Genomic DNA, 23,143 nt, shown 5'->3' with positions numbered 1-23,143 from the left:
TTGTATTATATTTTTTATATCCATTTTCATTTTCACTATTAGCCATTTATTTATTTATTCATTTTGAATTTTGGCAGTTTTGGTCCTCCATACGTGTATACATTGTGCGGTCAGAGAATGTTCCCATAAACATTTTGAGCCAATGCCATCCAATCAAACTTGACGTCTGCTGCTCACCAGTCGCCAGCATGGACGTCTGCTTTCATTTCCCCAGCTTCTTCCTTCCATAGCGGCACCGTTACTATCAATAGAACAGTTCTATTTTCAGACCATGCAATGAATCGCCGCAATGGAACTCTTCAAACGTTTGTTTACCGGTCACATGTTGTGGATAAATGGATCCATTTCAACCGGAGGGACATATTTTCCGTCGCGAGACCCGTGTTTGAGAGATCATGGACATGCCCGAGGGCCTGGGATCCATTCAAGACAAGAATGCGACCCTCGATCTGGTGGAAAGAAACCCGGGTCGGGTGAGGGTGAAGGTGGAGGACAGCTGGTTCATTGTGGAGAGGGCCTTCCTGGCGAGGCACAGCAACTACTTCCGGGCCCTCTTCCGGTCTGGCATGCTAGAAAGTCATCAGGAGGAGCTGCACCTCAAAGGCGGTGTTCGCGCAAGAGGTTTTCTCATCGCTCTGGCGGTCTGCAAAGGGGAGACTCCGACCCTCTGTGAGCCGGATGAGCTGGTCGACGCCGTGGAGTGCGCCGCTTTCCTGCAGGTGCCGTGTTTGACTCGCCATCTTTGTGATATCGTTGATTCGGACAACTGCCTCTTGCTTTACCATGCCGCCTGCGTCTTCGGGGTGGAGAAACTTTCTCACAGCGCCGCTCTTTTCCTTTGCGACGCCTTCGAAGACCTCAAGGAAACGGCAGAGGCGACCCTCCCTGAGAATCTGCTGCGGTGTTCCCGGTCGTTATCCCCTGCGTCTTACATCGCAATCGGTACTCATTCTCCTTCTTCGGAGCTGCTCCGCGACGCCTACCGGGTCGCGTGCTACCTGGATGAGAACGAAGGTCAGTGGAAGCATCTTACGCACCTTCCAACTCGATGCAGCACGTCCATGTGCGGCGTGGCCGTGCTGGACAACCGCCTGTACATCGTAGGGGGAGTTCACGGCTACGGAAAAGACACTGTTGACGGCGCCTTCTGCTTTGACCCCGAATCGGGGGTTTGGACCGCTCTACCGGGACCCCAGACCCCCAGATATGACTTCACCTTACTGGGGCACGAGGGCCGACTCTACGCCATTGGAGGCGAGTTCCAGAAGCGCAGCATGGCCGCAGCGGAGTGTTACGACCCGCTGAAGGGCGAGTGGACTTTTATACAACCAGCACCGAGGCCGGTGGCGTCGGCCGCCTGCGCCGTTGCGAGGCGCCGGATGTTTGTCTGCTTCTGGAGGCCACCTGATACCACGGACATTTACGAGTATATCGCATCTGATGACGAGTGGAAACTCACCACCACCATGGTCAGACCTCAGAGTTACGGCCACTGCATGGTCGCCCACAGGGACAATTTGTACGTCATGCGCAACGGGCCCTGCGACGACTTTCTCCGCTGTCTCATTGACTGCTACAATATCACCACAGCCCAGTGGACAGCCATGCCGGGGCACTACATCAACAGCAAGGGGGCGCTGTTCACCGCCGTGATAAGGGGCGACTCGGCGTTCACGGTGAAACACATGCTAACGCTCGAGTACGTCATCAGTGGGAATGAGTGGAAGCCCCGAAGGCAGATGAAGGGTTTTCCGAAGAGTGGATCGCTGTGGACGTGTTTTCTTAGGCTTCCCAAGACGGGGCCAGCAAAACCTCAGGTGGATGCACAGGGGAACGAAAAGGAAATGCCTTTGAAAGACAAAACGGAACGGTTGGTTGATGATATGCTGGAGGTCTAACGTTTTTCTTTTGGGGTATGAGCCCTTGAATTGTTAGCAAAAGCTATCTGTTCTAAGGATTTCAAAAATCTTCTGATCTTTCACCGTTTCCTCACCCCTTGAGTAATTAACTCATTTGGTCCCAAAACATAGAAAAACTTTCTATTTTAAATATTACCATGCTCCCAAAAACATATTTATACGTTTTTTTAATCTTTTTATTTTTTTGTGCTAGAGCATACAGAAGGCTTTGATGCAGCCTCTGACCTGAAGAGAACGCTTGAAGCAATGGTAGTTGTTACAAAAACGGCCAGCAGGTGGCAGCAGAGTATAAGAGATCAACCAGGGCCATGTTGCAAAAAGCTGTTTTAAACGGATTTGTGAAATAATGATGAAACTTAGCTTCTTCTTTTTTTCCTGATGAAAGAAGAGACTCTAATCTTTCTTTTGGTAGGTTCCATGTTTTTGTAGCAATAGCACACAATATTCTGTGGGCTTTGCAAAATCTGTCAAAATCCAGTAAAACGGCCAGAAGCCTCAAGCTAGGGTCAATGAGATTTGTGAAAATACAGCCTTTGGGATTCATTTTCCGGATCCTTTCATCTATTTCTAACTTTTTTTGTTTAACATCAAACTATTTGACATGGCGATGCAGTCACTTACTGTTCTGGGGGGCGGCAGATTCGGAAGGCTCTTCTGTGGGACGGGGGAGTGTTTGGATGCTTTTCCATTGACCAGGACATTTGATCTCTCATCTAGAATGTAAAAGTAACATGTAAGTGAACAGTAACATGAGCTTGCCCTCCATTTTAAAACAAACACACAGCCAATGGATAAATAACTCGTCCTTCACGTGCTTTCTGCCTTAACACCATTTTGGGACCTCCAGATGTCCCACACCGGAGGGCGGATACCGGCATTCAAATCCGATGAGACCTGATCTGATTGGGGCGGATTAGACTTTTGGGTGTATTGTATTTCTTGACCTAGTTTTGATTGTTTTTGCGAACGCAAACAGCGGATCTACTTCCTTTTGCGTGCCATAGTTTATTTATTCGACAAGGCTGCATGTTGGATTTGAATTGGATAAAGATTGTAATGGGTTTTCACAGGGACTCAAATAATGCGAAACAGGCGTTTAATTATTTGCGGTGTTTTTCAGCTTGGAAAAAAGTTTATAGTAATAGTAATATGAGTTGTTTCTCGCAGAGGATAAAAGTATATATGCGTGTGAGTATGGTTATATTGCTTGCTTTACTATTTGTGTTAATAAAAAAAAAACATTGCAATGATATTCATTAGCTTGTCCTTGGCGTTTTGCATTGTGTATTAGCATTAAGCTAGCAAAGATTCTGAAAGCACAGTTGTGCGGTTGTTTTAAATACCCAAACATTGGAATGGGATTATGTTTAGCTTGACAGAAAACTTCAACTGGGTTGGCAATAAACAGTTTCAAGCTACTTCTTTTTTTTTGTTGTTGTAATTGTTCAATATCTCCCAAACTACTGTATGTTGTGAATTGAGTTGTTTTCTGCTACCATCTAGCAAGTGTTTGATGTCAAATTTTTGTCCGCAAGCCATAGTAAAAAAAAAATAAAAACTGGAAGTCCTGTCACCGTTATGTAAAGGGTTTACAGTATAATGTAAAAAGAGAAAAGGCAACAAAAAAATCTGCTAAATAGTGAGATTGCGATACAATGGGCCAACAGTCGTCTTCTGTCTCAGTCGCTGCTGCGTTGAGGTTCTCCAAGTGGGTCAAACGTTGCAGTGGACATGAGTTATTGCACCTCGCGCTCGTCGGGACGGAATTCAAGTGAAAAGCAGACGCAAGCTACAGTCACAGACAACCCAAACCCCCCCACTCCCACCCCGCCGCCATTTCCTGTCTGTTTCTTCATAGCTCCTCGCCATCTGTAGCTGCCTTGTTTTGTTTGGACTACAAGAAAGAATTTAGTTTGAGACTCTTTTTTTTTTTTTTCTTGAGTTTTGTTTCAGAGAGATTGTTGCAACGGAGTCGTGAGATTTGAGGCTGCTGAATAATTGATCAAACCCGTTTCATTAATTGGGAGTCACTGTATTCTGTTAAACGAGCTGGAGTTACGTAATGCCGCAGTATGATAAATTGTCAGACGAGCATAATTACAGGCAGTAGCTAGATGTATGTAATCGTATTTAACCATCGGGTTGTGAGATTAATTGATTTTATTATGATTTTATCGTATATTGTACTTTTGGGGGATTTTCATTTGCATTTTTTTAATTTTGTTTTACATTTTAATCACAAGGATCGTGAAGTTGATACCAATGAAAAAGGAAAAATACACCCGGAAAAAAAAAGAAGCTAAAAAAAAAATCAATTTTAGTGCAAGAATTTAAAATGTTTACCTTTCTCCTGCTTTTCCTTGCCACCGACGACAACTTTATTCATGTAGATGTACTCCTCGTCCGCACCTGTGTGAAGGCCACAGAAAGAACATTAACACTCACAAGAACGACAACATTTGAATGCATAAGGCATTCCGATATGTATTATTTAAAAAAAATTAAACCCCATTTGTTATTTATTTTATTTAATAATTTAATTATAATTCACGAAAATGTCAATTTTTTTTTTACATATTCACATTTATTTAAAATTTTAATCACTTTCATTGCAATGAATCAACAATATAAAGTTTCTGCAGAAATTGCGTGGGAATGCTGAAAGCTGAATGGTATGTAGAATGCTTGTGAAATGTTTATAAAGAAAATCGGAAGATGAATTGCGTAAAAATTACTCATTATTAATTGTAGTTGGATGATAAATAAAAAAAAGAAAACTGCATTAATAATTTCAGTGAAATTATAATGCATTTCCTGATATGCTAGAAAAAGGGCAATTTCTGCAGAAATTGCGTGGAAATGCTAAAAGCTGAATGCATGTTGAATGCTTGGGAAATGCTTATAAATTCATCCTCATAAATTTATCGCAATCCTGTCCCCAAAATATTAACATTTTATAAATTGGCTTCACCATAGAGAAGTAATTGTAGGTTGAGAGTATATGGTTTTTACAATGTCCCGTAAACAGTCCTCAGAAAGAAACAAAATGTGCGCTTTTGGCAGCTGGTCACCATAACCTCACAGAAGGCAAGTTTTCCTAATTGAATACATTTTCGCTGACCAAGATGGCACCATCAAAGACGGCTTTGGGTGTTCGACTCCTTTGAAATTGATATCTTGGGCGGAAGGTAAATCTAAAAAAGAAAGAAAATAGAAAGTGTCTGCCTGTGTTTGGAGAGATGTCGGTCTATTTATAAACTGCTGCTCAAAGGAAGCGAGCTTCCCCAGTGGATGAATGCGGCTTTGGAATAATCATACAGCTAAGAGCCAGGAGAGGAAGTGTGGAGGAACAGGTCCAAGACCTGAACATGGAAAGGGAAAACTATTCCAGTGTGTCGGTGTCACACAACGAGTGGGGACTCGCTGTGACTTTTTCAACCCAAAATTCATTGCGAACCTCCGGGGACGTTTCCGTTTTTATCGACTCCTCAGAGGGTCGTACTACATTTATGATTGGACATGTTGGTATTTTTATAAACATTTCTTTGAAGTGTTATTTGATTGTAGTTACACTGAAAAAAAAACCTAACTTAAAGGCCACTTGCAGTGACCATCTGAGCTGCCTTTTTCCGGAAAAATCTCAGGCTTTAAAAGCCTTTGATGTGCTAATTCGCCGATACAATGAACCTCCACATATTCATGGTTCACTGATTTATATATTTTTTGGGTGTTATTCATTGAAAAACTCACATTGAGTGCCCAGGCCAAAGCCGTGTCTAACATAAAATTAGTTGCTTTGGTGCTATCTAGTGGCGTCTTGGTGTTAAGCAAATTATGTTGACAAGAAGGGGGAGGAGTTTTGTTCAATCAAGCCATAGCTTTGAAGGTGCTCTTTTCTGACTTTTAAATCTGCATGGATTTAAAAGGCATAGCCTGGCCTGGTGAGTGACGTGGGCGTCGGCGAATAAGAGTGTAATTGGCCGTCTGTTAACTGGCTTCTTCCCGGCTTGCATGTCATGTTGTAGTGTTTGTCATACAGTAAAGCTTCGCCGGTTGGTTCGCCGCAAGCTATTCAAACTTGCTTCATCAGTCTTCATCCTTATGTAACGTGCGGTCGCCGATTTTGTTTCCCACAAATTCACTGAACGTTGTAAGTCAGCACTTGGCTATCTGACAACCCGCTGCACTTTTCTTTTCTTTTTTTTGCTATCTGCCTAACCACCATGTAATTATTACACTCTTGCAGGCCCTCACCATCAGATACACTCTAGCTGACTGAAGCGTTGTTTGCGGAATTACCCCGGCATTTAATTGGAGAACATTTGTGATCGTTCGCTTTTACGCCCACGGCAGCCAAACTGAATATCGCTCACTCCATCACAGGGAATTACTTGTTTGTTTTCCTTGTTCATGGCTCTGACACTTAAAACATGAAACTGCTGGTGGGCTGATGTTATTTATGGTGGCTAGAAGATTATTTCCATGCGAATTTTTGGGGTGTATTGTTTAAACGTGTTCTCACGAGAGTTGAGTGGGAAATTGGACTAGTGAAGCTAGAGGTCTGTTAGCTTAAAGTAGAGTGCCCATAAAGTCACAAAAACTTTAGAAGAAGAAAAAGTAGAGATGTCAGTTTAATTCGGTCTTTTACTCAAATCATCTTACCCCATTAAAATGAATGGAAATGCTATTAATCCGTTCCAGTCTCCCCTGAAAATAGGAAAATGTTGCCTAGTAACAAACCTCAGCCCAACCATGACCTAGTAGACTTGTTTACTCGTACCGTTGGGTGTATTGTTTAAACATGTTTTCACGAGAGTTGAGTGAGAAATTGGACTAGTGTTGAAGCTAGAGGCCTGTTAGCTTGAAATTCTGAGTGTCCGCAAAATCGCGACACTTTTAAAAAAATAAACAAAGATGTCAGTTTAATTCGTTCAGCGACTTAAATCATCTTATCCCATTGAAATGAATGGAAATGCCATTAATCCGTTCCAGTCTCCCCTGAGAATAAGAAAAGGTTGCCTAGCAACAAACCTCAGCCCAACCATGACCTAGTAGACTTGTTTACTCGTACCGTTGGATGCAGTGTAGGACTGGAGTAGTTCGAACAGCAATCCCTTGTGGATGGTTGCGTTCCCACTCAGGGTCTCTTTATCTAGGATGAGCATGAAGTGGTGGAGCTCCATGAGGAGCTGGTCCAGCACTGCAAGCACAGACAGAACAGAACAAAAGATGCTAAGCAAGAATGAAAATAAACCAGCAAGGGAGGATTTGTCTGTTAGCGCTCGGACTTCACGCCAGCGTTTTTTGCATGGGAGAGACCAACTTTTTCAGCCTTGACGTGCCTCCCACGCACGTCCTTCGGGGTCAGGCCGTGTGGGCAGCTCTTTGTGTGCGTCTGTGGGCCTCGTGAAAAGCATCCAGAGGCCCTCAAGAGTGCGAGCGAGGATGAAAGACGTTCTTAAAGGAGAAGGTGGAGCTGATGCTGGCGCCGTTCGTTTTTTAGCGACGTTAACTGTCAAGCTGTTGTTGTTTTTTTGTCACTTAAAGGCGTTTGCTAGCTTAATGCGAAACACCATAGGTGGGCTAACAGAAATTAGCATAACTGTTTGATGCTGCACTTGTAACTCAAAACTCTCAAATCATCTTTTCGTAGTGAAATGAATTCTGTTTTTTATTAGCATGAAACTAAACAGGCTTTTTGCATTATTTAAACATCACTAGGGGTGTCAAAATTAGTGCGTTAATTTTGAGTTAATTTAAGCCCAAATAATGTAAAAATAAACAAATACTTGAAATCACTTAAGTTGTGTGCCCTGAATCTATAGTCTATGAAAGTTTGACTTTTTGAATGGAATTACAGAAATTATTCAACTTTTTGACGACATTCAAATTTTTTGACGAGCACTTGTATTTGTTGGGCCTGGGCTCAAATTGTATTTTACATTTTATTTCACAAGTTACTTCATGTTAAAAATTAGATAGCTCCTAATATGAAAAGAAAAATGCACTGAGCTGACACCGTCTTACAAATGCAATTATGCCCTCTAGTGGCAGAAAAATCTCAACACAAATCAATATCACAATCCATTTTTTTTTTATAGTTACTTTACTCAGCTTTAAGTGATTATGAAATTACTGTATCAATGACTAAAAGCCGCAGCCATATTTAATTAGTTTAACATTTTTAACCACTTTTATGTTGAGTATGAAAATGTTATTGTACATTTTATTGTGATATAAAATTTGCGATTAATTGTGATTTAACTATTGAAGTCATGCGATTAATTACGATTACATTTTAAATTGCCTGACACCCCTAAAATACAACATATTTTGTCATACAAAATATACTCGCAATTTTTTGATTTACACTCCTTCTAAATTCTCAAACATTTAATTGCCTCTTGACTTAATACTTAAAACTTAAAAACTTCAGCCTTCAAAGTGAGAATACGGGAGGATGCGTTTGCAACACAAGGTGTCAAATGCTAAGACATGTTGCAGATGGCGCGAGATAAATAACAATAATTACATTTATTTTACACATCTAATTTAATAACACAATTTAATAATTAATTCAATTTATATAAATCAACATTGTATAAAAAAATATATGATTGAACAAAATTTGTTTATATATTTAATTGGTTCATGAATTAAAATTTTAAATGATACACTTGCAAATATACCATCACAATTTTTGATTTTTTTACCATCATATTTAAAGTGTAGAAATTAATATATTTTTACATTTATGAAATATTTATTTGTATAATATTTATTATTTTTATTTTTATCTTAATGATTATTATTTAAAAAATAATCATTAATTATACCACACATTTTTGCAGACTTTGACATGTTACATGCCGCCCCACCAAGCCCCGCCTCTTAAAGGCACACTACAATATGTACAGTCTTTTTTATTACATTTTGCTTATTTTTTTGGGGGGTGGTGGTGTGGGTGGAACAATTGGCGTGCGTTCATAGAACTTGAGGAGCACACGCTGCTCCCGCTATGACCAAATAACTCATATGGTGACTTAAATCTGACTTTTGTTTTCACATTGCTCTGCTTCCACTTGTTTGTTTGCAGAGGTTGACTCAGATGAACTTTTGGGTGCGGGGGGCCCTGGGAAACACAGTCAGCTGACAGGACATGGCACTCTGTAGTCGTTCTCCGCTTTGGCCGGACGCCCATCGCACCCTAACCCCCCCCCCCCCGGTCTATATGCACAAGTAAATTTAACTCGAATCGTCTGCGGGAAACGTGGTAAACAGGAAGTGGAATAATGCGATCGATTGAGGTTTTCGACCCCCCGCTCAAGCGTGCACCACGGGGGGGGGGGGGGGGGTATCTAACTGGAGCCAGAGGTTGTACTTCCTGTTTTGGTTCATTAACAGTATTCAATAAACAACTTTATTTATATTGATATGCCTCAAACTGAAGTCATCCACTGCTGATGTGGATAATTAGATTCATTATTCTATTAACAAATACAAAATAGTTTGGGGAGTTGGAGAATAGCAACTCGTTAACTTTTATGATGACCCCCCACCCAAAAAAATAAAACACTTTATCCTCAAGTAAGAAAATAAGACCAAAATACAATCAGTGCTAAAATGTAATTAAAAATTCACTTTTTTAATAATAAAAAATAAATAAAAAATAATGATGATGATTAAAAAATAACTCATTTGAATTTAATTAATTAATTAAATAATTTAATTTAATTCAAAAATATAAACACAGTCTCCATAGTAGGAAAACAATTTTTTGTTGATTTAAGTCACAATATATTTTTTTCAATTATGGTCTCAAAACATTTTCCTGGCTCGGCCATGGCTCAAGGTGTTCAGTAACCAGAAGGTCGGCTGTTCGATCCCGGCTCTCCCCAAGTCACGTGTCGTCCAGTGCAGGTGTATAAATCTGATGCATTATTTTTTTATTATGAGGACTTAAATGTAGTATTGCAACTAATTGAATTATCACTCTGTTGTTAAAATTCAGTAAATCCTATTCAGCGGAGTTTAGGGGGAAAAACGGCTTTCTCGGTGATGCAATGTTTTTGCGGTTTGTCAACATGATTTGAATTAAGTTGCAAAAGCGAGTCAAAATGTGAGGGCGGGTTGGTTAGCGTTGGTTAAAGTCAGCGCGGTGATGCAATAAAGTCCGCCGACATGTAAGATGTTTCGGCGAGGACCTCTGCTGCTTTTTGGACACTTCCAAAATGTCCTCGCGGGATGAATCACGCTCGTATTTTGGGATGCGGCGCGCACATGTGGAAAATAGCAGCAGATGTGCTCACATTGCTCTTTTCACATCTGGCCTTGCCACACTGCCTCTTTTCTTTCTTCTTTTTTTTTCTTTTTTAAATTGCGTACTCAGTGTGTCTGTTTTCATTTATCAGGTTGGCTTTTTACTAGAATTTTGTCGAGAAAAAAAAGATGTCTGGAATTGTGTTTTTAGTTTATTTTCAATGTGGTCTGAATTTGACTAAGTAATCAGAAATATTGTAAAAACGAGAACTAAGTGCAATTTCTGCAGAAATTGCGTGGGAATGCTGGAAGTTGAATGCTAAGCTGAATGCTTATGAAGGAAATTGAAAGAAAAATGATGTGAAAATTACTTCTTTTTTTTCCATTGTAGTTAAATGACAAATGAATAAAAAGAAAAGTTGTGTTGAGAAGTTGTACGTATGGAAGTGGGCGTGGAAAGTGGGACATTAAAAATGAATGGGGAAAAGTTGATATTTAACATTAAATTGTAACAATACTGTAATTATTATTTAAAAAAAAAAAAAAGAAGTCATGTGGAATCAGACGATATGTTCTCAAGAGGGCGCAAATTTTTGAAGCAAGTTGAAAAAGTGAGGAGAATAAAATACTATAATAAGTAAGAATATAGAATCCCAATAACATATAAATAAATAAAGCATAATAATATATATATATATATATAATATAAATAATAAAGTATTTCATTTGTAGTGTTTTGACTTGGCAAAAAGAAAAAAAATGAAAATTTTTATATTTTACATTTCTGTTATCCGTGTCTTATTCATGTTTTGTCAACTTTTCGTTTCACTTGTCGTCGTCAGGCCTGCTCCTTGTGTTCAACCAATCAGCTCCCTCCAGTCTTGTTCATGTGTACTCGTCAATTTGTTCATATTTAGTTCCCTGCTTTCGTTGCAAGTCATGTTTTGTAATCGTCATATTTCCTATCTCCCAAAGTATGTCCCCCATTTGACCAAATAACTGACTTTTTCATTAATTTTCAATTTTGCATTCAAGTAATGATCACAACAATGAGTGCCTTCTTTTTTCTTTTTTCTTTTTTTTTAAAGTCTAGACATCAAGTAGCCATCAAGAGTCTGACAATGAAACAAGTGATAAAGGAAGTGGGCACAAGAAGTAGAAGTGAAACATGACACTTGCACTGTATGTGTGTTTGGACATCAATGTGCTTCTTTTGATAACAAAGAAGAAGAAGTTTCTCTTTGCTATTTGACTCTTGGTCGTGACCCGAAGGCTCCTTACGTCTTGTTGGTTCCTGTCTGGCTTGAAAAACTGGCTTGATTGGAGGCCTTTGGTGGAAAGTTAAACAACCGTTTGACCTCCGTTGTTTGTTGGCAAAAGACGCTGCTCTGTCTTTGTTGGAATGTCTTCATAATTCAGTGCGTAATTCGAAAAATGGAGCGAACCCACTAACATGGATTATAATTTAAAAAAAAATATGGATCTTATTGATTGAGGGGGAAAATATTATTTTTGTGGGTTTTTTTATATTTAGTCTACATTCACTCATATCCCTGTTATTTTTAATCATCGATCAAGAAAATACAGTCAAATGTCCAATTTTGCGACTATTTTACTTTCCAGAGTGCATTATTTTTGTACAAAATTCTTCTTGAACATTTTTTTTCCCCACGTGAATCGGCAGATTTAGCATAACGCTAACAAGAGATCAAACCTCATGTGACTTCAAAATTATTGTATTGATTTCTATTCCGTTTCAGATGTATATTAAAAATCGTACAAAATGAAACTTTTATTATTATTGATTAAAACCAGCCGTCAGACATGTATTTATATATATATATTTATTTATTTTTTATTATTTTATTTATTTTTATTATTATTTTGCCAGACATGTATTACATTGAAAGAACAAGGTTGAGCAGCTGAAGTTCAATTCTTCATCGCACCTTGGAATGAGTAACAATAGGATTTCAGAATGTCCCACTCAAACATACGAGTCATCTCTCACGTCAACTTTTTCTTCATCTTCTTTATGGTTCATCAATGTATGAAAAATATCACCTTTGACCTGTCCGGACAAAAAATCTCAGAGCAGCGGCTGTAATAAAAACATCTGATCTGCGAATGCCCATAATACGTGCAACATAATAATAATAATAATGAGTATTTGTTGGCGTGTAGCATCATAATGGAACAGAATAACAGCTGTGTTTGCGAACGTCGCCTGTGAAGACATGGTGATTACAATAAGCCGCAAGTCAAAAGTAGTGCATAAATCTTCTCGCCTGTGCAAATAATAGTAACATTGTAATGTCAGTGTAGTTGTTCCAAATAACGTCGCTCCAACTCGGCTACTATCCCGGCCTCTCTCTCTCTCTCTCTCTCTCTCTCTCTCTCTCTCTCTCTCTCTCTCTCTCTCTCTCTCTCTCTCTCTCTCTCTCTCTCTCTCTCTCTCTCTCTCTCTCTCTCTCTCTCTCTCTTCTCTCTCTCTCTCTCTCTCTCTCTCTCTCTCTCTCTCTCCGCAAAACTGCCCTGTTTAGATTGGAAGCAGCCGCGAGCAAATAAAAACCAACTAACAACATGCAAAAGCTCCTTCACTTGCTTATTATCAGGTTGACGAGTGGCCGGCAGTGCCGGCGGGCGCGGAGCGAGTGCACGAACGCGCCCGCCCGCCCTTCTCATGTGAACGCCTTCAAAAGAATACCCGATGAGAAACAACACGACCCGCGTCTGATGCCGGAGCTTCTGTTGCCAGTAAACTAGCAGGAGTGCGTCGTCGGGGGGGCCGTAAGAGCCACCCCCCCCCCCTTCCCAACCTCACCGCCACCCGCTGCCAGGTAGCGGGAAGACCGTCTTTCCTTTTCATCATTTTTATAGGCCGCTCCAGCTTCCTTAAATTACCTGTGCCCCCCTGATGAGGCGTTGACATACTTTCAAGTGAGGCTTAACGCCGTGGCCTACTTTGCTGAGCTTACTTAGCGTCACGTATGAGTTTGAAGTCTTAACCTTCAAGTTTCAAGAAAGTCTCTTAAGGTATTGTGGCAAAAGTTATGGAAGTCAAGTTGAGTCCACGCGAAATTTCAAGTAAATCCACTCAACTCATTACTTGGCTTTAGCAAGTTTTTTTTTCTTCTCTTTAGCCACTCTGCATTCACTACTAGTGCCTTGAGATACAAGTTGAATTCATTCCGTCACCATGCTTGTAACTCAAAACCACCCCCACCCCAAAAATATTTTTTAGCAAGGAAAATTGCATTCTATGAGTACATAATAAAAGATAATTTAAAGAAATAAACCATTTGTTCCTAGAGGCGATTTGGCCACTGGGGGGCAGTATAATGTAGTCATGCTGACAGAAAGGAAGAAAAAATGTACAACTGCTTTGTTTATAGTTTAAAGTATACAGTATATGCCAATAAGTATTGCTATGTGTGTACTTGTGTTGATGCACTGTTTGTGTTTGAACATCGGCTTGCTTAATCCACATAGAAGCTATTCGTTAGCCTGTCTATGGCGTTTTTCATTGTTTGTTAGCTTTTAGCTAAACAGATTTATGGCAAAGCTTTTTTGAATATACAGTGTGTGATTTTCTTGTTCAGAATGTAGTTTGATGCTTTGGATGCTAATTGTTAGCATGTGAATGGCATTTTCCATTATGTTAGCATAAAATTAATTTTGAAAAATACATGAAACAATGAGAAAAAAAAATACTGAAAAGGGGTCCCTCTGTCAGTTTAAAAAAAATCGAATATGACCCTTGGTATAGTAATAATTAATTAATGATTAATTTTGTCATCCTGCTCTGTATTAAACATAAAATAAATATTTAAAAATGGGCATGGAAACAGTGCCATCTGCTGGATGTGGTAAAGCACTGCCCTCATATCTTCTGGACCAAAGTAGCAAAATACATTTTTCCCACGCACTATTGAGATTACTATGCAGCGCTGCTCCTCCAAAAACAACATCCATGTTGCAGGTGGAGATCAGATTAGCTCGTTTCGCCTCTTCTGCACTGAAACCTGCAGGTTTCGAGAAGCAGCACACCATCCGCCGTCCCAAACAATGCCCGGCCTTGTCATCCCACCACCTTGCCCCCCCCCCCCCCCCCCCCACCACCACCACCACCACCACCACCACCCCGGAATGTTTTCCAGGTTTCCCTGACCGCGCCCCTCCCACCCTTGCACCGACTGCCTGCTGCTCTCTCCGAGATCCTATTCAGCGTCCTGCCAAAAAAAACTCCCGTCTTCAATTTCAGCCGTTATTTCATGACACAACTCCAAAGCGCACTTTCGTTTTCCTGCCCTTAACATGACCTCACGTCACTTGTTGGGCTCGACTGCCGGAGCGACACGTGACGCTAACGACGACAACAAAAACAGTATAGAAAACAAACAATTTTGACTTCTGATCCGGCCCGCCGTGCAATTCCACTGAGGATCCGTTATAAAAAAAAAAAGAAGCCCCTGAATGCTCATATTAGAAAATCCCATTTCCCTCGCCGGAATGACATGAAAGACATGAAAAAACATGAAGAATTTGGCATCTTCCAACACTGCCCCATTGACACACACACACACAGCGAGTGGGAGTAAACGCTGTGGAAGCGACACTTGTTCCTTTCAAAGCCTCCTGCTTCCAGGCCACGTTGACTGCTGGACATTGTTCTCGCAAACAAGTGCATCAATCAAAAAAACAACAACTCCCATACCCCACTGCCATCTGTGTCAAATTCAATTTTTGAATCTTGGGAGATTTGCACTGGCCAATAAGGAAGCGAAGCGCCTCGCTCATCCCAAATGGACAAATAATAACCGCAGGAATGTGAGGAATGCTTTGAGAACAATGTTAGCGCTATTGGCATTGATCAGTGGACGCAGGGCAAACGACGTTACGGGACGTTTTAACTTGAAAACGGAAAAGTTTCACTGTCACTTTAAAAGTGAAAAGTGCTCAGTGAAGCAGAAATTAGCGGCAAAAAACAATGGAATAAACAATGTCAAAGTCGCGGGTAAAACTGATTGTATGGTGTTCCACAGGGTTCAATTCCGGGTCCTCTGCACATCATTTTATGTGGCTTATTAAAGTAGAAAGAAACGGTCATGATTCTTGCTAAATCAATTGAGTTGAAGTTACATTTTATTTTTCCGTTAACTCATTTGTTCTATTTTAAATATCATGCTCCCAAAGACGTATTTATACATTTTTTTAAACGTTTTATTTTATTTTATGTTAAAGCATACAGAAGGCTTTGATGCAGCCCCGGAACTGAAGAGAACGCTTGAAGCAATGGTGGTTATTACAAAAATGGCCAGCAGGTGGCAGCAGAGTATAATAGATCAACCAGGGCTATGTTGCCATAAGCTGTTTTACGCACTGCTTTAAACTGATTTGTGAATAATGATGAAACTTAGCTATGTAATTTTTTTTTCCCTGATGAAAGAAGAAACGCTAATCTTTCTTTTAGTAGGTTGCATGTTTTCATAGCAATGGAACAGAATATTCTGCGGGCCTTGCAAAATCAGTCAAAATGCAGTAAAACAGCCGGGAGCGAAGGGGGTTGCGTCGGGGAAAATGGCTGGGAGTCAATGAGTGCTTTGCAGAGTTCCTTAAGATAAATATTTGCTTGCCACTATTTTCCATGATTTCTGATTTCATTTTTCTAATTTGTTTTTTTACACATTGTGCATTCAAACCAACCAAACAACTGCCAAAAGAAAGACCTCCCGCTAGCTTAATGCTAACATACAATGGAAAACACCAAAGACATGCTAATGATTAGCATCAATAGTTGCTGTTTTAGAACCCTTTTTTGCAATGGAAAGTTAAGAGAATACAGTCACAGGCATAATTCGCTGACGTCGATCCGAAACTTTTGTCCAAATTTGTTCAATTTCATATTTTTTCAAAAAAATGTACACTATTGGTCAGTGTTGGAAGTGTTGAAAATGGCTTGCCCAACTACTCAACAAACATGCCACTTTCAGCTATATTCTTTATCCTCTGCGAAGAACGACTAAGCTGCAAAAATGTTATTTAACTCGACATTGTGTTTGTTTGTTTTTTCATGGCGCAATGAAAAATGTATTCGTGATCAAAGAATGAATTAAACTTTTACCCCAAGGCACCACTGTATGTGCTTTCGGCACTTTTAACAACCCCTTGTCGAAAACGGAAAATGACTTTTTGACACCTTAGCCTTAGTACATGACGTGAGCAACTGCATGTCAAGCTTCATCAACTTTCCCCTTTCTGCTTACCTTTGTGCTTGTCCATTCCCTCTTGCCCGGTGGCGTCCCGCTCCACTCATGCAAGCCGACTATCCCGAAAGTTTTCAGACAAGAGTGATGACACCCTCTCTCGCAGTCGTCTGGCGCACCCCGGACCCCCGCGCTCACTTCTTTTCGGTCCCGCAAAACACTGGACTGGCTCTGGTCGTGGCTGCCCGCACTCCACGTCCTCTTTCACTCTGTGCAATGTGGTGAGTGGAGTACCCCCCCCCCCTCTACCCCCTCCCTTCTTTCGTCCCTGCTTACTCCTCCTCCCTGCCTACAGCATCCACACACACACTGACCAAAACCACTTGGAAACTCCCCTTTAGTGTTAAAGTCTCAGTATGTCTCATGAGAAAATAAAAGATGAACTTGACTTACATGTATACAGTTTTAAATGCATGTGTCTCCATATTAATTGGATTTTAAAAAGTCTACACACCCCTGTTAAAAAGCCAGGTTGTTGTGATGTTAAAAAATTTTTTTGACAGAGATAAATCAAAACTTTCCCTTTGCTTTCTAAGTAAAAAAAAATGTTGCTGTCTTAGAATAGGACCAAACTCCACGTTTCAAAATACGTATCGAATCGTCTTCTAAGTTAACTACTGTATTAATCCCATTTGCAGAGTTACAGATAATTAGTTGAAGTTAGTTACTGTGCACACTTTTTGAAACCACATCGTATTACTTCCCCTCTAGAAAACTTCTTTTTTTTAATATCACAATAAGAGACTTTTTATATCTAGTGTTGGTATTTAGTACAGATTTGGTTGATTTTCAGACATAATGTTTTTTTTAATTATTTTATTTTTATTTTTAATATATATTTAAAAAAAATAAAAATATAAAAAAAAAAAGATTTTTTTTTTTAATCATTTTTGTTTTCAGTGTTGTTCCCCTGAACCACATATTTTTAAAATTCACTTTAAAAAACATTGTATTCATTCTACCATTACTGTTGTTTTTAACTAAATACTATTTTTATATATGGATCATATTTACAAATGCAGCATTTCAATCCACAAATGTAAAAAACTTTTTTTAATAAAGCAAAACAAAATTTGTTTTACAATTTTAGACTTTAAATTGTTTTATTTACACATTTTAATGGATAATAGATCATTTAAATTACTTTATATATATATATATATGCAGATAAAAACAAAACTCCTCATGTGAATAAAGCAAATAATTCAAATGACTATTCTAGTTTAGATTTGTTTATCTACTGTACTTGCGCGTAGCTGCCACTTCCAAATCCAAATTACCGCCACCTACAGCTCGGTGGTCTTAACGCACATTTTGTTGTTCGGCGTTGTTTTTTTTTTTACACCGAATGCCAGACATCTGGCGTAACTCCTCAATCTCCTTCATCTCATATTATTCGAAGCTATTTCATCGCACCGGGATGCTCTTTTCATCCCCAAACAGAAAATAATTCACCAGCACTGGATGACATCACAACATGTCACATTTCCTCCTCCATTCACGTAACCGAAACCCCACCACGGCCCGTTTTTGTCTGCTCGATGTCTTTTGACTGCACCCGTCATGCGTTTTAATCATCTTCTGGACTCTGTTATGCTACGGCGCATTCCTCTCATTCCTCTTCCTGCTCGCTGCTCTCCCACGGGCTCCCCTTTTAGGTGCGCAACTTTCTTCTTTCAAAAGGTTCAGGATGCTTGAATGTTTTGTTTTGGGAAATTCATGTACCGTATGTACATAACATTTTAAAAGACAACAAATGCACCATGTCAGGTGGTGTGACTTGTGTATGCAAATGATATGTAAATAGGCCAAATAATGATCATAATTTGGTAGCTCCCCAACTTGAAGTTCTCTCGCATATTCCTTTTTGTTCCCGCAAAGATGCAGGTCACTGCAGATCCTTTAATGCTATTAGCTGGGTGATTGTGTGCACATGCAAAAATGGACTCCCGGGATATTTTCCTGCTGATGTTTCTTTGTTTGTGTTCAGAAAACACCTTTTGTGTGCCTCACACAAGTGGTCAAATCCTTACACCCCCCCCCCCCCAAAAAAAAAACGACAAAAGGTGCTTATAATGAAAAGATTAGTTTCAATGAGTTTTCCAATAATAGCGTATTATTCTGATGACTTTACAGCCTCCGATTTAACATAATGGAAAGTAAAGATTTATGTATTTATAGAAATGGCAAAATATGATGGATTTTTTTTTATGCAATCAATTGGATATACAGCATTTTGTATCATATTTTACCCAACTCTACTTTCTTAATAACATACTTTTGTCAAAATACTCGAAGAATCAAAAATGATATCTCGCTTTTCACCCTTTTTTTTTTTTTTGCCTCATTGAACTCCTGCTCACCTCTCCCCAATCCACTGTACTCTGACTGTCTTTTGTTACCATGACAACTCGGAGTGACGCAACAGAGTTTGCCACGAGGCGAGTGGCTACTACTAGTCCGTATTTTCACTCTTTGAGGCAGCACTTCATCACCAAGCTGAACTCTCAAGTATGTACCACCAGGGCTGGACCGGCACAAAAAATCGGCCCGGCCTGGCCCAGCCTGACTTTTGATGATGTTTCAGTTTGCTATCTATATTCGAAATGGATTAACGGACTGGTCCCTCTAAATTGTGGGCCAGTCTCTTGTGGTCAAATGTAGGATAATATTTTTTAAAACACTGCATCGGCCCCAGAAGAGGCCCACCGGGCATCTGCCCTCTATGCCAGATGGCCAGTCCAGCAGCTAGCTCTGGTTAGCTTTTGGCTTCGACATGATAGCACTTGAAAAGGGCGGATCTTGTCCTTGAGTCATGCGCAGAGAATCGCTGTATGAGATACAATACAACATACAAAAGGATCTCTCACAGTCAAATTTTAGGAGATATTTGCTAGCAAAAATTTTTTTGCGTAAAACACCAAAAATCCAGTAATGTCACAATTGAAAAAAAATTGCGCGTGCAGTTTGTGGCAAGCTTTTCCTTCCCGGGAGAGCTTGGAATGATGATGATTACGTCTCAGCGTGAGCTCCAAACGGAGGGTGGTCTTAGCCCTTCTCGCCCCCTCGCGCCGTGTCCACGGCAGACAAAGTGTCTTGTTAATAATCCGGCATGGGGAATTCCTGGAGTGCAGCAGACCTTTGGAAGAGCTCGGGCTGCATGGGTGGCGTTGAGTCTTGAGTTTTTTTTTTTTGTTTTTTTTTAATACGCTCAGTGATTTATACACGTTCGCTTGCAGGAGTAGAGGAGACGATTCTTTGGATGTTTTAAGTTGAAAAAAATGCGTCAGTTTGGGCCTTTTTTCTGTTTGCGACTGTCACATAAAGAGCATTCCTCGCCAGTGAATCACAGGTCAAAGGTCGCTGAATCAACTCCAAATTAGCAGCGGACCCTCGTCAATTGTTGAAAAGAAAAGACCCTCGCAACCCCGCCACCTCCCCTGCCTTTCATTTGGACGTTTTCATCTAATCTGGTGCCTCGGCTGACTGTTACGTCTGGGAATTTCCAGAGAAAACCGAGTCGAGTGTCTCTTTTGGCTGCTTTCCTGTTGTTTGGGGAACATCGAGGGCGAACGCACGCGCAAACACCTTGCAGAGATGAGAAGAGTCTCGGCGCAATAATATTGGTTTTACTTAATGGTTAAGCCGGCTGGAAAATAGGGAGGGGTGCTTTAGTGTTGCTTACGGCTCATAATGTTCTTAATATGACAGACACATTTATTGAAAATGAGTCATAAACAGTCATTGAATGATGACTCGGGTAAAACAGCTCAAAAACACATTGTGAATCTTCGTATGTGGATTTTGGAAATATAAAGTCAAGTATGTTTTTAGTACTTTATTAGTACTGGATATAATTTTTTATTTATGTAAATAACCAATTACATATTTCATGACGTATTTATTTAAATCACATTTGTAACATTTTTCATGTTTAAATTGTTTTAAGCTAATTACTGTAAAGCTAAAGCAAAAAATAGGAAATAGAATTTGAAATATATTGTAGTGCTGAATTTGTTATATGGATGTGAAGCCCTTTAAGACTCTTGTGAATGTTAAGAAAATAAAATTGAAGTGACATTAAAACAATTAGATACTAATAAAACAAACGCATTTACAAATTGGATGTTCATAAAACCGCTCCAAACATACAACATGTACACAAAATATAAAATACTACTACTACTACCAATAATAATAATAAATAACCAAAATCTTCGACCATTGAGTGTCGCCCCAGAACAAGACAAAAAAAAAAACAGCTTCTTCCCACGTCCCAGTAACACTGCAATATTTTTATTTTGTAATCCTTCTCACTTCAATGTTTACACTGTGCAATATCTCTGTAACCTGCAATACTTGAAGTCGGTGCCTGCATCTTTGCGCTTTATATGCGTATTTTCATTTTGCACAAAATAGACCATTACTACTGTTTAGTACATTGTCCTTTTTATTATTATTTTTTTTTTTGTAATTGTTCTTAAATTGTACTTTTTTTCTTCATTATATAACATTCCTCTTTTTATTTTATTACATTTGTGAAAATGGTGAGAGGTTGGCAAAGTAAGAATTTTATTGCTTGAAAATACACCAGAGCTCCCAATGGCACTTTGCATTCAGGAGGCACAGATTATTATTTTTTTTTTTTAAGTTAAAAAAAGAAGTAATATCCATGTACTCTGATGCCTTGCAGCTTTAAAATGCTGTTTGGCACTGCCATCTTTTGGTGAGAATACAATAATCTATTGTGACGCTAGTGCGCATGCGCGGAACGTTTTTTTTTTTTTTATCAATAAAGAGGTCGTTTAAGTGCTGTAAGAAATGACTTATTTCAACATAACATAAAACTCCACATTAAAGACTGAAAAATTACGAACGTTTAAAAACATTAATGTTTTGTTATTGTTTCATTACCTGAAAGGACTCCTTCCAAAAAAAGAAGACCTGTCCCTTTAAATGGGAGTCGTTCTCCATTGCGCATGCGCGTTTGGTGTTTAGTTTTCTCCAACCTGAGGAGCTGTCTGGAGACGCGTTCGCTACCGATTCTTGTCATGTTTATACAGCAACAACGCTGATTTCCCCCCCCGACATCTTCTCATTTCGGAATAAAATGAACCACCGCGGAAACTAACTCGCCGTGCGGAACGGCTAACCAGCGACGGGCGGCGCGAGGGGGGGGCTCCAAACAAGCGCTCCAAGTGCGTCCTATAGCCCCGGTTCCAGTCGGCGAGAGTACAGCCTCATCCTCCACCTCCTCCTCCTCTTCCTCCCCGGACCTCCACATCCATGTTGGCGGCCGCAGCCCTCGCGCTGGTTCCGGGGGCTTCGAGCCTTTGTTCTCCCGTGGACGACATCCGGCTCCGTTGCCGCGGCTTGTGGAAGGACGCGCGGCGTGGCACGACTCCCCGCGGGTCGTCTTGAGGATTGTTGACGCGTTAAAAATGGCTGCTATTTGAAAGGGAGGGGGGGAAAGAGAGCGAGCGGTCATGAATCAATGCTGGGACGCTGCGGATAAGCTAAACAGGCTAACGGATGATGCGTTAGCTCTCGGGGAAATGAGCCTTTAAACCCGCTTGCGTCCATGTTCGACTCGTTTTGTTGCTTTTCCCAACAACACGCCAGGTGAAAGGAATTCCTACTTGACTGACTGACTCCACAATCTGGAAACCAGCGATTTTTTTTTAACCCCCCTCCCTAATGCTATGCATGTAGTTGGGATTTAAATATGCGGAACTTTTTTAGTCCCACTTGAAGCACTGATCCAAAAGACGCACTCGTTTCTCAGTTTTCCTCACAAAAAAAAAATGGATCCAGCCGCGAGACGTTCGGCTAAGCTACCTTGTGGAAGATACTTGGTGGCGGTGTGGGTTCTGGTCCACTTGGTCGTGCTCGCCCACACCTCTTCACCGCCCAAAGCCTGTGACAAGTCGTGCCTGTCCGGGAAATGTCACAATGGGTCGTGCGTGTGCGAGCCAGGATGGGTGGGAGATCAGTGCCAGCATTGCCAGGGCAGGTTCAAGTAAGTTTGTGGCAGAATATGCACGTCAAACTGTCTTATTGATTATGATTGCATGGAAAGGTAAAACATGCAGATTTGAGGCAGAAAAAAACAAACAAAATAACTATTTGTTAGGACTTATTGGCAGATTTTGTCCAGCAGGATGCTCTTGGTGTCACAACTGACTTTGTTTTTTGTTTTTGTTTCGTTTTTTTTAAAAATGTTATTACTTTCACTTTGACGTCACCCACACTTCCTGGTGACAAAAGCCCAGATGGCACCATTAGTAAACAAACCTTTCCATGTCATGGCAGAATGATTGAGAAAACTGTAAATTACTTCAATTATGCTTTTCGCCTTCTTCTCTACTGCCATAGTTTGATTGCGTAAAGTGTCAGCTGAAAAAAAAAAAAAGATTGTTAGGTGGGATAAATTGCTTCCAAGGGAGACTGAACGGCAGATGGAATTTATATTGCAACAGATAAACAAAATAATCAACCTGGAAATTCAGACATACCGATAGTTAACGTGAGCATTGAGAGACTGGCTAACTGAGTGTATAATGACCTTGACATGCTTTTTTTGAAGCTGAAATGTAGTATGCTAGCATTAAGTTTGAGTCAATGTCCACCCAAACCCCATAATGCAGGTTTGGTTCTCAATCTGCCCCTTGAGAAGAAAAAGTAGCCCTCGAAACAGAA

General features: G+C 40.2%; 3 protein-coding genes across 4 annotated transcripts in view; 2 read left to right on the top strand and 1 right to left on the bottom strand.

Annotated features, from left to right (window-relative positions):
* afap1l2 (actin filament associated protein 1-like 2) overlaps window positions 1-16,653 on the bottom strand; it is a 28,065-nt gene extending 11,412 nt beyond the window's left edge. For both annotated transcript variants that reach the window (XM_086064069.1, XM_086064070.1), the window contains exons 1-4: window positions 16,445-16,653; window positions 6,991-7,119; window positions 4,263-4,328; window positions 2,541-2,632 (exon numbers count right to left, since the gene is read on the bottom strand). In XM_086064069.1, the coding sequence (XP_085920195.1) occupies window positions 2,541-2,632; window positions 4,263-4,328; window positions 6,991-7,119; window positions 16,445-16,460 (303 nt within the window). In that variant the 5' untranslated portion in view covers window positions 16,461-16,653. The remainder of the gene's footprint in view (window positions 1-2,540; window positions 2,633-4,262; window positions 4,329-6,990; window positions 7,120-16,444) is intronic.
* Window positions 341-2,034, top strand: LOC147156527 (kelch repeat and BTB domain-containing protein 13). Its single transcript, XM_086064072.1, has one exon. The coding sequence runs from the start codon at window positions 396-398 to the stop codon at window positions 1,896-1,898; it is 1,503 nt and encodes a 500-aa protein (XP_085920198.1). The 5' UTR covers window positions 341-395; the 3' UTR covers window positions 1,899-2,034.
* A 4,792-nt stretch (window positions 16,654-21,445) lies between the features above and the next one.
* The window catches only part of atrnl1b (attractin-like 1b), a 49,090-nt gene continuing 47,392 nt past the window's right edge, over window positions 21,446-23,143 (top strand). Inside the window, exon 1 of the mRNA XM_086064846.1 lies at window positions 21,446-22,463. Within this exon, the coding sequence (XP_085920972.1) occupies window positions 22,249-22,463 (215 nt within the window). The 5' untranslated portion in view covers window positions 21,446-22,248. The remainder of the gene's footprint in view (window positions 22,464-23,143) is intronic.

Source organism: Leptonotus elevatus, chromosome 20, assembly GCF_054856555.1.
Source record: "Leptonotus elevatus isolate MCC_2025b chromosome 20, RoL_Lele_1.0, whole genome shotgun sequence".
Taxonomy (NCBI): domain Eukaryota; kingdom Metazoa; phylum Chordata; class Actinopteri; order Syngnathiformes; family Syngnathidae; genus Leptonotus; species Leptonotus elevatus.
The sequence above is the reverse complement of the archived record's forward strand: the minus strand, read 5'-3'. Positions and strand labels throughout refer to the sequence as shown.